General features: G+C 41.8%; 1 protein-coding gene and 1 pseudogene across 1 annotated transcript in view; one reads left to right on the top strand and one right to left on the bottom strand.

Annotated features, from left to right (window-relative positions):
- The window catches only part of PSTPIP2 (proline-serine-threonine phosphatase interacting protein 2), a 95,666-nt gene that overhangs the window by 32,651 nt on the left and 45,619 nt on the right, over positions 1-17,396 (bottom strand). The window contains exons 3-4 of the mRNA XM_023207618.1: positions 9,402-9,479; positions 334-368 (exon numbers count right to left, since the gene is read on the bottom strand). Of these exons, the coding sequence (XP_023063386.1) occupies positions 334-368; positions 9,402-9,479 (113 nt within the window). The remainder of the gene's footprint in view (positions 1-333; positions 369-9,401; positions 9,480-17,396) is intronic.
- On the top strand, positions 11,126-13,059 carry LOC111539692 (annotated as a pseudogene).

Below are 17,396 nucleotides of genomic sequence, written 5' to 3'. Positions count from 1 at the left end.
GCAGACTCCCAGGCCCCACTCCAGACTTCCTGAATCAGAAACCCTGGGGATGGGTCTCAGGAATCTGTGTCAATAACAAGCCCTCCAGGTGATTCTGATGCTAATGCAAGTGTGAGAAGCACGGCTCTGAGTAAGGCAAACACACACCAGGATGTACAGGTGTGCAGGTTCTCCAGTTCATTTCGAGCCTGCAGCGCTTTGTCTCACCTTAGGAGTTGCTCTAATTTTTTTTCACCCACTATGAAACTGCTGTTCAAATTAGAACACACCTTTGACAACAGACACAGGGTTTGTCAAGGGCAGTGAATATATATTTTTTTAAAAATCACTTACGCTGTTTGAAGACTTCAAGGGCCCGCTTCAGGGTGCTAAAAAGACAAGTACATATATAATTTCAGTTCTGGAAATTCTCTGCACAACCTTATTATAATGCCTTTGCATGCTTCTCTCTGCCTGTATCTTAACTTAGAACCTACAGACCAATTTTTGCCCATGAGCTAGAGTGACAGCAAAAGACCGAGACTTCTTAAGTCCAGTTTCCTCAATCCCAGGCACAAGAAATTCTTCAACTGTTCACTTGGGGAGAGCAATATGCCAGAACTCTTTGTGTTTCATTGTCTCCGATGATAGTATAGGAGTTATAACCCTTTCTCATAAGAATACCAGTGATTCTTTAAAGTATGACAAGGAGGCTGAGGCAGGAGAATCACTTGAACCGGTGAGGTGGAGGTTGCAGCGAGCCAAGATCGCACCACTGCACTCCAGCCTGGTCAACACAGCAAGACTCCATCTCAAAATAAATAAATAAATAAATAGTACAGCAATTCAAAATATGAATACAAGGCAACAAAGGAAGGGTTCAAACCTAGTCCTGATTGCCTCCTTTTTCATTAATTTACATTCATTTAGTCAATCATCATATATTTATTGACCATAAACCAGGGGCCAGGCATTGTGTCAGATGTTAGTAAATCAATCGTACAAGACAGACCTCATCCCAGACCTCAGAGTCTAATGGAGGAGACTGACATTAAACAAATTGTATCCATTTTTCTATTGCTGCATGACAAACTTAGCAGCATAAAACAACACACATTTATTATCTCACAGTTCTGTGGATTGCCAGTCTGAATATGGTTTAGCTGGATCCTGTGCTTAGAGTATCACAGGCAGCAATCAAGGTATTGGCCAGGCTGCATTCTCATCTGGTGGCTTGATAGGGGAAGAATCTGCTTACTCAAGGTTAATATTTTACTTACCCTCAGCAATAAAATACCTAAGAATGTTTTAACTCTGATTATCCTTCCTAACAAGTTATAAGCTTTTAATGTCCAATATTTTGGCTCCATCTTGTTTTTTAAATCACCCAAGTTGGCATTCATACCATTTATTTATAAACTGTTTAGATTTATCCATATGTGCCATATTCTTTGCTCACTATTCCTTCTTGCACTCCAGACTTTTTGTCCCGGATTCTTTTCCTTCTTCCTAAAGTATATTTTTTAGAAATTCCTTTATTGAAGATCTGCTCATAGTTAACTCTAATTTTTTGTTGGATAACATCTTTATTTTTCCTTCTTTCTTGAAAAATAATTTATCCAAGAAAAATAATTTTTCCAGGTTGATAGTTATTTCCTCTCAGTACTTTAAAGACACAATTCTGCAGTCTCTCGCTTCATCATTGCTGTTGAAAAAATCAGCTGTTGCTCTAATAAATGTTCCTTAGTAGGTAATCATTCTTTCTGAATGCCTTTAGGACTTTTTCATTAACTTGGATCTTACTCAGTTTGACTATTCTTGTGTACTTGTGAATTTCCTTTTAATTTATCATTCTTGGGATTTATTTTGCTTCCTGAATCTGAAGATTTATGGCTCCCATCAATTATAGAAAATTGTTAAGCTCTGTTGCTTTAAAATTTTTTTTCTCATTGTTTCTGTTCTCTCTTCTGGAACTCTAGTTAGGTTTGCATTGAACTTCTCATCCTATTCTCCACGTCTCTTAATTTTTCTTTACTTTTAACCTCTGATTTTTTCTGTGATTAATTCCAGATAATTTCTTTTCTTTTTTGAAATGTATTTACTTACTTGACAAATAAAAATTGTATGTGTTTATCATGTACATGTATCATTTGTGGTGAGAACACTTAAAATCTACTCTCTTAGTGGTTTTCAAGAATATAATACATTGTTATTATTATAGTCATTGTGTTGTACAATAGATCTCCTGAACTTATTCCTCCTAATTGAAATGTTGTATCCTTTGATCAACATTTCCCCAAACCTTGTCCCCAGTCTCCCCTGATTTTTTCATTTCTAATTTTTAAATTCCCTCTTCAATTATAGTTAATGTGTTACTTAATGCATCTCATATACTGAATTTTTATTTTAAGTATTTTCTATTTTCTTTATATAAGTTCCATCTGAATCCCTTTCAAAATTTCTTGGATACCTCTGAAAGTCACCCTACTCATGCTCTTAATTCACTCTTTTGTTTTCTTTAAACATACCATATATACTTGTTTCTTAGATCTGTTAGTTCTAGTATCTACCATCTTTGCATGTCTAATTCTGCTATTTATTGCTTCTGCTGACGCCCAGGACCACTCTAAACTAAATTTTTAGCTTAGGATTCTTCAGACCACTCTGATGAAATTTGGTAATTTGGAGCTCCAAATCTGCAAGATAACTGGCCTGTGATTACAGATTCTCAGGAGATACAACCTCTTCCATCATTCATAATCAAGGCTTAGAGAGGTATCTTTCCTTGTTATCTTTTTTTTTTTTTTCTGCAACAGAGTCTCCCTCCGTCACACAGGCACCCAGCCTCTGCCTCCTGGGTTCGAGCAATTCTCCTGCCTCAGCCTCCTAAGTAACTGGGATTACAGATGCCCACCAGCACGCCCAGGTAATTTTTGTATTTTTAGGAGAGACAGGGTTTTACCATGTTGACCAGGCTGGTATCAAACTTCTGACCTCAAGTGACCTGCCCTCCTCAGCCTCCCGAAGTGCTGGGATTACAGGCATGACTTGATATCTTTTATTGAGATTTTTTTCTCTAGTTTAGCCTTTCATTAAGACATTATTTCTCTTCTGGTTTCTAGGCTTTCTCTGGGATTTAGGAGATGAAGAAAAGCTTGAATCCAGAGAGCTAAGTGAGCACTGAAAGACACCTTTGATTCATCTTTGGCCTGGAAGGATTTTCCTTACTTTCTTGACAGCATAACCATATATTTATCTTAAGTCATTAAAATATATTTGAAACTAGCATTTTAAGTGTTTTACGATGGGAGGGCTTTCCCAATATCCAGTCTACCATGTTGTGGATGTGGAAGACCGTGATTCATTTTTCATACCTTCTCTCAATCTCCCCCATCCTCTCCCTTATAATCAACTTCCCTTTGCCCATTATTTCAGTTCTCCCCCAAACTACACTTCCTTAAGTGAACCCCCTCGGAGGTGCCTTGGCCCTGATAATTTTCTTGCTCACTGCTACTCTCACGGAGGCTGATCTCAGGGAACTGTGGACTGTGCTCGCTCAACCTACCCAAACAGGGTTGGGATTTTGTTAACTCATAGTCCCCTACCACAGCAGCATAAGATCATGCATCATTTTAGATATGTGTGTGTATATATATATATATATATATATATGGCAAATTCTATTATTTTAGAAATTAAAGGCCCTGCATTTTCCAACTGGCCCCTTCTTTCAACTACCTCACTTTCCCCCCTCTATCTCAAAACAAAGGTTCTTCTTTCTCTCTGACTTTTCTCACATGAACACTTGCACCAGCTATTACAAATACACTAAGCAGGACAGTCTAAGTGCACATTCTCCATTCACTTTACCCATCTTATGATACAATTTTTCAAGGTGTACAACGCATTATAATAGTGTCCATATCGAGGCTGGGTGCAGTGGCTCACCCCTGTAATCCCAGCACGCTGGAAGGCCAAGGCGGGAGGATCACTTGAGGTCAGGAGTTCGAGACCAGCCAGGCCAACATGGTTTAACCCCTTCTCCACTAAAAATACAAAAATTACCCAGGTGTGGTGGCACATGCCTGTAATCCCAGCTACTTGGGAAGCTGAAGCACAAGAATCATTTAAACCCCGGAAGCGGAGGTTGCAGTGAGCCAAGATTATACCACTGCACTCCAGCCTGGGCGACAGAGTGAGACTCCAGTTCAAAAACAAAAATAAAAATAAAAGTGTCCATATCCAAACAAATGCACCAATGGTCAACTGGAATTAATAAACCCACTCTTCAGTGATGCTCATTTGTCTTCAAAGTATGGAAAAAAAAAAAAAAAAGACAGGTATGATAGGAGATACAACTGGAATTATTTCCCTATAGTGAGTCATGGGGTTGAAAGGCCAGCCTTCCAGCAAAATTATCTGTGCCAAGTTTAAAACTTTTCTCCCACCACAGTGACTGACTGAAGGGCCCCTAAAGAGCAGTGCCATTTTCATTTCCTTTGTCATCAGCTTTGTTGTCTCCCATCATCACTTCATTGTCATTCCTCATGTTCAGGACAAAATGACATTCCAGGAATGGAATCTGAACCACAGGAATGGTGGCCTAGCAACATTCACCCTCTCTTCTCCACGGTGTTCTCCCTAACTGTGGAAAAGGAAACTATTCTACAACTCTTTTAAAAAGGACGTTGGCCTTAAGCCCTAACAGGTCCCGTCATAGGCTTGAGTCTCTCAGGGTAGCCAATGAGGTGGAAAATCCTAGCTAGGCCCTGGATAAGCAAAATCATCCAGCTGGGCGCGATGACTCACGCCTGTGATCCCAGCACTTTGGGAGGCCGAGGCGGGTGGATCACGAGATCAGGAGTTCAAGATCAGCCTGGTTAAGATGGTGAAACTCCGTCTCTACTAAAAACACAAAAATTAGCCGGGCGTGGTGGTGAGTGCCTGTAATCCCAGCTACTCAGGAGACTGAGGCAGAGAATTGCTTGAACCCCAGAGGCAGAGGTTGCAGTGAGCTAAGATTATGCCACTGCACTCCAGCCTGGGTGACAGAGTGAGACTCCATCTCAAAAAAAAAAAAATCATCTGCTGTCATCTAGAACATCTTCCTAAAGATCATGTCATGGGGTGACAAAAACAAGTCACCTAAACAGCATTTCACTTCAGCCTTGGAAACGATCCCAGTTCTCCTATCTTATTACTACTTCCTCTCTGAGGTATACTCTTAGAAGGAAAACTGACTGGCTTTCATCAAGCAACAGAAAAGAACTGTGTTACAGTCTCTCTGAATTTACCAAATAACAAGGCAAACGTCAAATATGTAAGGCTATAAGAAATATCATTTCGGGTCAGATTCATTCCGCTAAGTATCTTCTGCAGGAAGTATAGAGAGAATATGGCCATTTTCCATCACATCATCTCAAAAGTTTCTGGGTATATTGCCAACAGCTTATGCCTTCGTTATAAACAAAAAAGTTTTTTTGGTCAACTGACCCACTTATCTTCCATAAAATGTTCTAAACCATTCTTTAATTACAGTGAAATTGTCTAAGTTGATGTCGTTTGGACCCTTGGATATGCAAATGTTTTACATATTCAAAAAATAAGACTAAATCAAACAGGAAAAAGAAAACAATCCCTAAAATTTAAAACAAACTGAAACAAATAAACTTAACTATAAGTAAAATTGGTTACATAATCACACAGAGAAAGTAAATGTTTAAGTGACCTACATGGTCTAAGATCAAAAGGAACTGCAAAGAAATGTTAAGCTTTATTCAGAAGTTTTATTGTTAGTAGCAATATTGTATTATCTTAAAATAATTTTATATATATAACAAAATAAAGCAAATAATTATACTAATATTGTCAGGTCTTCAGTATAAGAGGAAAGAAATACAAACATAAAATTTTAAACATTACGTAAAGCCCTATAAAGTTAAATTAGAATTGGAAATATCAGTATGAACTCATACTTTTAAAATCCATTCCCTGCCAGGGCCTACATACAATGATGCCTCTGTGGCAATGATCAACATTAAAACTGAAAATTTGGGCCAGGCACGGTGGCTCATGCTTGTAATCACAGCACTTTGGGAGGCAAGGTAGGCAGATCACTTGAGGTGAGGAGTTTGAGACCAACCTGACCAACATGGTAAAATCCTGCCTCTACTAAAAATACAAAAACTTAGCTGGGCATGGTGGCGGGTACTTGTAATCCCAGCTGTTCGGGAGACTGGGGCAGCAGAATTGCTTAAACCCGGGAGGCGAAGGTTGCAGTGAGTCAAGACAGTGCCATTGCAGTCCAGCCTGGGTAACAGAGCGAGACTCTGACTCAAAAAAAAAAAAAAAAAACTGAAAATTTGGTCTCTAAATATAATTAATCACTAAAAGGAACGGAACCAAGTATTCTTGGAGAAAGAGCTGATTCCAGATTTAAATTTAAAGCATTTACATTGTTAATAATTGTAAAATCTTGGTGACAAATATGAGTAACTGCAAAATCTAGGTGATAGGTATATAGCTATATAGCTAATTACTACGCTCATTTTTTTACTTTTCTGTAATTTTTAAATTTTCTTTTCTCTCTCTCTCTCTCTTTTTTTTTTTTTTCTTTTGAGATGGAGTCTTGCTCTGTCGCCCAGGCTGGAGTGCAGTGGTGTGATCTCGGCTCACTGCAAGCTTCGCCTCTGGGACTCACGCCATTCTCCTGCCTCAGCCTCCTGAGTAGCTGGGACTACAGGCACCCACCACCACGCCCGGCTAATTTTGTTTTGTATTTTTTAGTAGAGACAGGGTTTCACCATGTTAACCAGGATGGTCTCGATCTCCTGACCTCATGATCCATCCGCCTCGACCTCCCAAAGTGCTGGGATTACAGGTATGAGCCACCGTGCCCGGCCGATCCTTAAATTTTCATTTAAAACATCAAAAATATATAATTAACCAATGAAAAAATAAACCTTCCTTGTGCTAATTTCCTATGTCTGAGGGTATCAAGATTTTTAGGTTTATGTAACTATTAATATTTTCAGTATCTCCCAATGTTTTCCTCCTCAGTAGTTCAATATCTTTCTTTGTGGTCTAGGATGAGTCTGTGTGTGTGTGTGTGTGTATGTGTGTGTGTATGTGTGTGTGTGTGTCTGTGTTGTATGTGTGTTTGTTTTAGAAGCAAGAGAAGACAAGAGCAAGGGCAATGTCCTATTTGTCCCTATTAGAGCCTCTGAGGGGACACAGACCTCTGGGCATCTCTGTTAATAGCATAGCCAGAGCCGGATACAGGAAAGTATGTTATGTGGTTAGGTCTGCAGAAAGAAAGCCTGACTTCCTTCTCCAAACCCTCCCTCAGCATATTGGGGAAGGAATCTAGAACTTTTCAAACGAGTCAGACTGGCTACATAATTTGTGAGTCCTACTGCAAAATGAAAACGTGAGACTCTTTGTTTATAAATTATTAAAAATTTCAGAATGGTGATAGCAAGGCATTAAACCAATTATGAAACCCTTCTAAGTGTGAGTTGCCATAGGACACCAAGGAAACCAGCCTTGTATAAGAGGGAGTGTATTCCTAACGTACGCACCATGTCCTGGTCATTTCTGTATCCTCAATATTAAATGAATGACTGAAAAATAAAAATTATGGTAGAGAAATCTCACATGGGCGGTGACAACTATAAAATGATGCAAGGAAGACATGAAATTGACCTAAATGCCCATCAATGATAGACTGAATAAAGAAAATGTGGTACATATACACCACGGAATACTAGGAAGCCATAAAAGAGAATGAGATCATGTCCTTTGCAGGGACATGGATGGAGCTGGAGACCAGAAAACCAAATACCACATGTTCTCACTTATAAGTGGGAGCTAAATGATGAGAACACATGGACACGTGGAAGGGAACGACACACACTGGTGCCTATCAGACGGTGGAGGGTGGGACGAGGAAGAGGATCAGGAAAAATAACTAATGAGTACTGGGCTTAATACCTGGGCAATGAAATAATATGTACAACAAACCCCCACAACACATGTTTACCTATATAACAAACCTGCACATGTGCCCCTAAACTTAAAACAAAAGTTTTTTTGCCAGGTGCAGTGGCTCACGCCTGCAATCCCAGCACTTTGGGAGGCCGAAGCAGTTGGATCACCTGAGGTTGGGAGTTCGAGACCAGCCTGACCAACATGGAGAAACCCCATCTCTACTAAAAATACAAAACTAGTCAGGCATGGAGGCACATGCCTGTAATCCCAGCTACTCGGGAGTCTGAGGCAGGAGAATTGCTTGAACTCGGGAGGCGGAGGTTGTGGTGAGCCAAGATCGCACCACTGCACTCCAGCCTGGGCAACAAGAGCAAAACTCCACCTCAAAAAAACAAAAACAAAAAAAATGTTTTTTTAAAATGGTGCAAAATCTCCTATAGTTACCACAAACCAAAAAATATATGTACAATTTTATATTTTATATATAATTTTACAGGTATTTTACTCAGGATAGACATTATAAAATAATATCAACACAGCCCTCTGGGCATCTCTGCTATCAACACTTGCACAGATGCCCAGAAGTCTGTGTCCCCTCAGAGGTCCTAATGGGGACAAATAGGACATTGCCCTTCCTCTTTTATTCTTTTGCTTCTAAAACACACACACATACAGCACACACACACACACACACACACACACACAAGAAGCCCTTCTATTAGATTTCTAGTATAAATATATATAATATAACTCTATCATTGAAAAAGTATACATATAAAAAGACTTCAAGAAAAACTTAGATGGTATTAATAACAGGTTGTGGCTTCATAGTCCACTTTAGCCATTTTTCTGCTTGTCTTGATTTTTCACAATTGAAAATAAGAAAAAACAAATTGCAATTTTTTTCAGGCCAAGTACAGAGACACGTGCCTGTAGTCTCAGCGACTTGGACGGCTGACGGGTAAGGATCGTTTTTTAAAAAATCTTTTGAGACAGAGTCTTGCTCTGACACCCAGGCTGTAATGCAGTGGTGCGATCTCGGCTCACTGCAACCTCTACCTTCTGGGCTCAAACCATCCTCCCACTTCAGTCTCCCAAGTAGCTAGGACGACAGGCATGGGCCACCACGCCCAGCTAATTTTTCTATTTTTAGTAGGGATGGGGTTTTGCCAAGTTGCCTAGGCTGGTCTTGAACTCCTGGGCCCAAGCTATCCACCCGCCTAGGCCTCCCAAAGTGCTGGGGCTACAGGCATAAGCAACTGTGCCTGACTGAGGATCTTGAGTTTGATCCCAGCCTGGAAAAAATAGTGAGACCCCATCTCCAAAAAACAAAATTTTTTTTTCAACCTCCTGGTTAACTCTACCTGCTGAAGCGAAGGGGCTCCCGGGCATTATTAACCAACCTGGAAACCAGAAAAAAACTTGGTACATACTTGGTTTCAGACTGTCCACACGGCTTCTTCCTAGAGAGGCTGAGCAGATCTTTGCCATATCTCTCTTCAACTGCTGCCCTGGGGGAACAGAAGAGAGGGTTATGGTTCCTTCTCAGAGTTGACTCTTTGTTAAGACACAATGACCCTCCCCTGGAAAGCAAAACTGCACTTGTGACCATAGAAGCTCAGATACAACACCATTCTCTTGTTTTTTTTTTGAGACAGAGTCTCGCCCTGTCACCCAGGCTGGAGTGCAGTGGCCGGATCTCAGCTCACTGCAAGTTCTGCCTCCCGGGTTCACGCCATTCTCCTGCCTCAGCCTCCCCAGTAGCTGGGACTACAGGCGCCTGCCACCTCGCCCGGCTAGTTTTTTGTATTTTTAGTAGAGACGGGGTTTCACCGGGTTAGCCAGGAGGGACTCGATCTCCTGACCTTGTGATCCGCCCGTCTTGGCCTCCCAAAGTGCTGGGATTACAGGCTTGAGCCACCACGCCCGGCCTACAACACCATTCTCTAAAATGCAAGACTCCCTCTATATGATGGGGAACAACTGTGAAAAGATCAATGGCCCTCATCTCTCTGGTGGTCTTCTCCAGTTGGAAGTCCCTAACATGAACATTATGTGAACATTACAATAAAACTGAACATTTGTTTAAGTGGAATAAGAAATGCTCAACCTTCCTCCATCTTTTCTAAGAGTGTCCTTTACCATGCTATAGAGCCCTTCCTTCACAAGCAATTCAAATACGCAACTAAACTGTACCAAAGGAAGGGGAATTTCAGGAAAGAAACTCTGTAGTCAGCGTGCCCTATAAAAACACTGATTGTTACTCGGCATTGCAGGGTCACTCCCAGCACTAAACATTCTCCTTCCCCTTCCCCTCTCCCCGCTGCTTTTTGTCACCATCTCCACTTCTTGTCCCAGCCCAGCCTTATCTAAACCATACGGTTAGGACAGAGTGATTTAGGCTTATCTACCCTACTTTTTTCTTCAGATTTAAAAAAATATATGTAAGTAATAAATGAATATATCCTCATGGTAAAAGACTGCAACATCACAAAGGTAGACAGTCTAAAACACGCCAGCACCTTCCCACTCTCTTCCAGCTCCACTGCTCTCCCCAGGGGCAGCCACTGCCAAGGTTGGTAGTTAGCTTTCTAGTCCCTTTTCTCTGCATTTACATGCCCGTATCTCACATATACACATATATGTAACTTTCATGTTTACATAATTGAGACCATTCTATTACTAAAACTAATTAGTAATCATATTTGATGATGATTGTAACGGGGATTTCTTTCTGCAGGTATACAAATAGGAAGGATGAACAGATGCATGCAACAAATAATTTTTAAAGAATAAGACCATACGACCGGGTGCAATGGCTCACACCTGTAATCCCAGTACTTTGGGAGGCCAAGGCGGGTGGATCACCTGAGATCAGGAGTTCGAGACCAGCCTGGCCAACATGGTGAAACCCTGCCTCTACCAAAAATACAAAACATTAGCCAGGCATGGTAGTCCATGCCTGTAATCCCAGCTACTTGGGAGGCTGAGGCAGGAGAATCGCTTGAACCCGGGAGGCGGAGGTTGCAGCGAGCCAAGATCGCGCCATTGCACTCCAGCCTGGGCGACAGAGAGAGACACTTCCTCAAAAAGAAAAGAGGCGCCCAGGCGCTGCGACGTTCCACGTGAGCACTTGCGTCTCTCCTCAAACCTAACGATGCCGCGGGAACTGAGGAGCCAAATGAAACTGGACTGGAGAACCGAAGCGAAGCCGAAGCGTTAGCCCAGAACGAGGGCGGACTGGAAAGCCGGAGCGGGGCCGGGCGGGCCGCCCGAAAAGGCTGCCCCTTCATCCCAGCGGTAACCGCCGCGGAAGAGGAGAGATGGCTCCGGCTCCGCCCGCGGCACCGCCTCACGCTGGAGGAGGGCTAACGGCGTGGAGCGGTGCCTGGAGGCGCTGGTCTCCGGCGACTTGGAAGACGACGAGATCGGGCGGCTGCGGCCTGCGCGGGGCCCGCGGGTTCAAGGATATGAAGACTCGGGTGACTCAGAAGCGGAGAATGAAGCAAAAGGTAATTTTGCACCTCAAAAGAAGCCAGTTTGGGTGGATGAAGAAGATGAAGATGCGGAAATGGTTGACATGATGAACAATCGGTTTCGGAAAGACAATGATGAAAAATGCTAGTGAAAGTAAACTTTAGAAAGACAACCTTAAGAAGAGACTTTAAGAATTCCAGCATGCCGTGGGAGGAGTACCCGCCTGGGCAGAGACTAATAGGCGGAAAACATCTTCAGATGATGAAAGTGAAGAGGATGAAGATGCTTTGTTGCAAAGGACTGGGAATTTCATATCCACGATAACTTCTCTTCCAAGAGGAATCCTGAAGATGCGGAACTGCCAGCATGCTAATACTGAACGTCCTACTGCTGCTCAGATCTTATCTGTGCAGTTCCATCCTTGTGCACAGATTGTGATTGTCGCTGGATTAGATAACCTGTATCACTATTTCAGGTTGATGGAAGAACAAATCCTAAAATCCAAAGCACCTATTTGGAAAAGTTTCCAATCCTTAAGGCTTGTCTTAGTGCTAATGGGGAAGAAGTTTTAGCCACGAGTACCCACAGCAAGGTTTTTTTATGTCTATGACATGCTAGCTGGAAAATTAATTCCTGTGCATCCAGTGAGAGGTTTGAAAGAAGATAGTGAGGAGCTCTGAAGTCTCCCCAGATGGGTCCTTCTTGCTCATAAATGGCACTGCCAGGTATTCGCATTTGCTATCAATGAAGACCAAAGAACTGATTGGAAGCATGAAAATTAATGGAAGGGTTGCAGCATCCACGTTCTCTTCAGATAGTAAGAAAGTATATGCCTCTTCGGAGGATGGAGAAGTTTATGTTTGGGATGTGAACTCAAGGAGGTGCCTTAACAGATTTGTTGATTAAGGCAGTTTATATGGATGGAGCATTGCCACATCTAGGAATGGACAGTATGTTGCTAGTGGTTCTAATTGTGGAGTAGTAAACATAAACAGTCAAGATTCTTGTCTCCGAGAAACAAACCCAAAGCCAATAAAAGCTATAATGAACTTGGTTACTTCTCTGACATTCAATCCTGCTACAGAAATATTGGCAGTTGCTTCAGAAAAAATGAAAGAAGCAGTCAGATTGGTTCATCTTCCTTCCTGTACAGTATTTCAAACTTCCCAGTCATTAAAAAGAAGAATATTTCTCATGTTTATACCACGGAATTTTCTCTCAGAGGTGGATACTTTGCCTTGGGGAATGAAAAGGGCAATGCCGGCCGGGCGCGGTGGCTCACATATGTAATCCCAGCACTTTGGGAGACCAAGGCGGGCGGATCACCTGAGTTCAAGACCAGCCTGACCAACATGGAGAAACCCCGTCTCTACTAAAAATACAAAATTAGCCAGGTGTGGTGGCAGGTGCCTGTAATCCCAGCTACTTGGGAGGCTGAGGCAGGAGAATCACCTGAACCCGGGAGGCAGAAGGTGTGGTGAGCTGAGATCGCGCCATTGCACTCCAGCCTCGGCAACAAGAGCAAGACTCCAACTCAAAAATAAAAAATAAAAAAGAAAGAAAGAAAAGGGCAAGGCCCTGATGTATAGGTTGCACCATTACTCAGACTTCTAAACTGACCATTTGAAGTCCAGTTGAGTCACAAGAGAAGCCTGTCGTGATATATCGTCTCAGAAAATTTCCCAAATGTGTGATAATATGTGGACAATGATTTATAGAGCCAGCTATGCTTAAGAGCCAGTAATGTCTTAACAAACATGTGGCAGCTTTTGTTTGGGAAAAAAAAGTAAGAGGATGGAGATATTCAAACATTTTAACAATTTATTTCTGTTTTTGACCATTTTAGATGTTTGACAGCATGCTGGAAGTGTTAGATAATAAGCACTGTTGTACTTCCACCTCCTCAATATTATTTATATTTTGTTTCATTTGTGTATAACATATTCTGTTCTCCAATCATATTTCCCCCAGTTGTTTAGTCTGAACTATTTATTAAAATGAATTTGAGGCTCAATAATTGTCCTGTTATCATAATTATTCATCTCAAAGATTTTAATTTGGATTCATTTCTTGCTTGACTAAATTTTATCACTACATAATCTTTTGTCAAAATAGCTCAAGGTAGGAAAGGGGTCAGTATTCCCTGAGTTCTTTCATATTTGAGACTATTTACCTGTGGCCTTTATATTGGACTGACAACCTCACTGGTGTAATGACTGTTCTTAAGTGTTCCCTCAGAACTTGGCTGAACTTGTTCCACTGGCTTCTGTCATTGTACGGAAGCCTGGGGCCATCCCAAACTTCCCCTGATTATTTCTGTATAGACAACTTGTTTTTTCCTTCCTGCATACTTGAAGAATTCTTTATTTAGTTCAATAACTTAGCCAGGATGTGTGTTAACATTGATCCTTATGTAATCATAATCAGTATTGATTACTGTGTATCAGAGTTTCCTGGTTCATAGTGTGCCCTTCAGATCTATTTAGTCCTTCCTTTCATGACATTTTTCCTGTATTATATCTCGGAATACTTCCAGTATTCCTTTGGGTAAATTTTCTACTTGGGTCAGTTATCCAGATGTTGGATTGGCTTTGTCTGTTCTTGAGTTATGGGCTCTGGTTCTTTGGTTGCTTTTGCCTTGATATCTTTGTCCCTTCCTTCCCTCCTTCTTTGGTGGAGGTGCATTTGCATGGCTGTTTTGGGATCTGGCTTCATCTTGCTCCTGGTACTGTGGGCAGCCCTATCTACTTGTCTGAGACCATGCAAGTGATTTCTCCTTCATGCCTTTCTGGGCTTAGGCAGTACTCAGTACTACAGTTTCAGCAATAACCCTGTTTCTTCTCAGGCCTCCATTCTTCGACTTTACTTCTAAAGTTTTCCCAGCTCCTGACAATGTAAAGTACACCTGAAGCTGACTCTAATTATAGAAAAAGATGCATCTTAACTCCCTAGTAGCCATTTCTAACTTTCTGAATCTCTGTTCACTATATCTATATAAAAATTTATTAACATGCTACAATGACATTTAATATTTTTACAGGTAAAAAGACATTCAGGCCATTTTCATTTTTAAAAATATATAATATACAGGCATTTTATCCTTTTATCCTCAGAATTATATCCATTAAGATTTCTTTAGAATCTTTTGTTGTTTCCAGGACGAGAAACCACTCACTCAGTCTCTTTCTTGTAAGAGGAAGGCATCATGAATCTAAACATACCATAGACAACATCTTGTTCCCCATGAAACAAGATGTTCTCCTAGAACCTGGGAAGTAATGAGTTCCAGCAAGCATCATGGTGTGCTTTTTGGAGAAAAGAAGGAGCTTTAATAGAAGTGAAACTAGAATCTCAGCCTCATAAAACCAGGGAACAACCACTGAGGTTGAGAGGGTATTTCCCCAGTAAATGGGAAGCAATGGGTCCAGGCAGGCAATGAAGGAATTACTAGAACATCACAGAAATCATGCTTGAATAAGTAGGCCTTTATCTAGATCACCCTCCTACCACCTACCCGATTTTTTCTGTCTCATCTGATCATCAATTTGTCATTTATTGAACATCCACAATGTGCCAGGCATCATACCAGGTGCTAAGAACACAGAGATGACTGAAATATGAGACCTGCCTAGTGGAGCTCATAATCTAGCAGAAGAGAGAGACGTAAACCAATATTTTAGTTCACTATCATGTAACAAGGGCCAGATGAAAATGTACAAAATAGTACAGGAAACAGAAGAGGCAATACCATACCTCTTAGCACTTAGCTGGCTACACTTCACAAAGCTCTCCTTAAAAACCCCAACTCCCTTTGACCTCGCTTCTATCCAAATTCCCAGACCAGGAATAACCCATGTGCCATTTTCCCTTCAGCAACCCATGACAGGCTGGGTGCCGTGCCTCACACCTGTAATCCCAGCACTTTGGGAGGCTGAGGCGGGCAGATCACCTGAGGTCAGGAGTTCGAGACTACCCTGGCTAACACGGTGAAACCCCGTTTCTTCTAAAAATACAAAAAAAATTAGCTGGGTGTGGTGGTGTGCACCTGTAATCCCAGCTACTCAGGAGGCTGAAGCAGGAGAATCGCTTGAACCCAGGAGGCAGAGGTTGCAGTGAGCCGAGATCATGCCATTGCACTCTAGCTTAGGCAGTAAGAGCGAAACTCCGTCTCAAAAAATAAAGAAAGAAAGAAAGAAAGAAAGAAAGAAAGAAAGAAAGAAAGAAAGAAAGAAAGAAAGAAAGAAAGAAAGAGAAAAAGAAAAAAGGAAAGAAAGAAAGGAAAAACAACCCATGACAAACATCATCAGATATTGCCTTTTCCACCAGGTCTGAAAGCAGCCTCAGGATGATCCTCAATCTAGTGCTCCAGGTTGCCCCAAAATCAGAGTGAACAGATAAGATGAAATCCTTTTGCCATAAAACCTGACACTTAAATATTTTTCTCAATTTTACTGTATATGCCATTCACAGCACCTCAACTGAATAAGTTTCTTGGGAAGAATTAGATCCAAGGGGCTCTCACAGAACATCTCGTACAATCCAAATTTTACAGCTAAGGGAAATGGAACCTAGAAAGGTCTAGGGCCTCGAATAATATCAGTGCTGGCTAGTGAGGAAGCCAGGATTAGAAGGCCGCCCAGGTGTCTAAACTCTCATCCCAATACAATATTTCCCAAGTTGCTCTCAGCTTCCAGTACATTCTTTTGGGCACAGGTGTTCCTCCCACAAAATAGGTTGCAGTCTCAACCCCCAGCATCTTAGACTATGACCTTATTTGGAAATAGGGTCCTTGCAGACATAATCATTGAGATAAGGTCATACTGGAGTAGGGTGGCCTCTTAATCCAGTATGACTAGTCCTCACAAGAAGACAACGTGGGCTGGGCATGGTGGCTCACATCTATAATCCCAGCACTTTGGGAAGCCAAGGCAGGTGGATCACCTGAGGTCAGGAGTTCAAGAACAGCCTGGCCAACATGGTGAAACCCCATCTCCACTAAATACAAAAATTAGTGGGATGTAGTGGCGCACATCTGTAGTCACAGCTACTCAGGAGGCGAAGGCAGGAGAATCGCTTGAACCTGGGAAGCGGAGGTTGCAGTCAGCTGAAATCATGCCACTGAACTCTAGCCTGGGGGACAGAGTGAGACTCCATCTCAAAAAAAAAAAAAAAAAAAGAGAGACAATGTGAAGACACAGGGGAAGAACACCACAGGATGATAGAGGAAGAGATGGGAGTTATGCAGCTGCAAGCCAGGATATGCCAAGGATTGCTGATGACACCAAAAACCAAGAGAAAGGAATGGGATACCTTCTCCAAGAAAGCCTTCAAGACAGCGTGATTCTGCCAACATCTTGATTTGGGACTACTGGCCTATGGACTTGTGAGAGAATAAATTCTGTTATTTAAAGCCATTCAGTTAGAGGCAATTTGTCCCAACAGCCCTAAAAAACTAATATGGTACATAATGGCTTCACAACTTTACCAGCTAATGCATGAAGGAATCTGTCATTCCCATCCTGGCAATCTGTCCTTCTTAAGGCTGTCCTGAGATATAGCCGACCACAGTGAGGGTCCCGGAAACAGAGCTGTAGCCAGGGCAGGTTGACCATGGGACGTCCAGGAGCTTATGGGGAAGAGTACAGAGTCCCAAGGCACCGGGGCTGTAGATCCCCAAGAGCATAGGTATAGCTGCTAATCTACAAATGGTAAAGAATTCTGGACATAAAGGCGCTCCACAAGCATGCTTCCCTCCTCCCTACCCAGGATCCTATTGCAGCACACAATTAAGAGAACTGACTTGGCTGCCAAGTTCCTGTTCTCCTTCAGAGACTACACCCAACTTTCTCAAGAGACCATTAAGTAAAGTGGAAAAACCACCAGACATGAAGTCAATAGGAATCCCAGCTTTACTACTTACTGATATTGTAATCTTGGGCAAGTCATTTAAA

Source organism: Piliocolobus tephrosceles, chromosome 18, assembly GCF_002776525.5.
Source record: "Piliocolobus tephrosceles isolate RC106 chromosome 18, ASM277652v3, whole genome shotgun sequence".
Taxonomy (NCBI): domain Eukaryota; kingdom Metazoa; phylum Chordata; class Mammalia; order Primates; family Cercopithecidae; genus Piliocolobus; species Piliocolobus tephrosceles.
The sequence above is the reverse complement of the archived record's forward strand: the minus strand, read 5'-3'. Positions and strand labels throughout refer to the sequence as shown.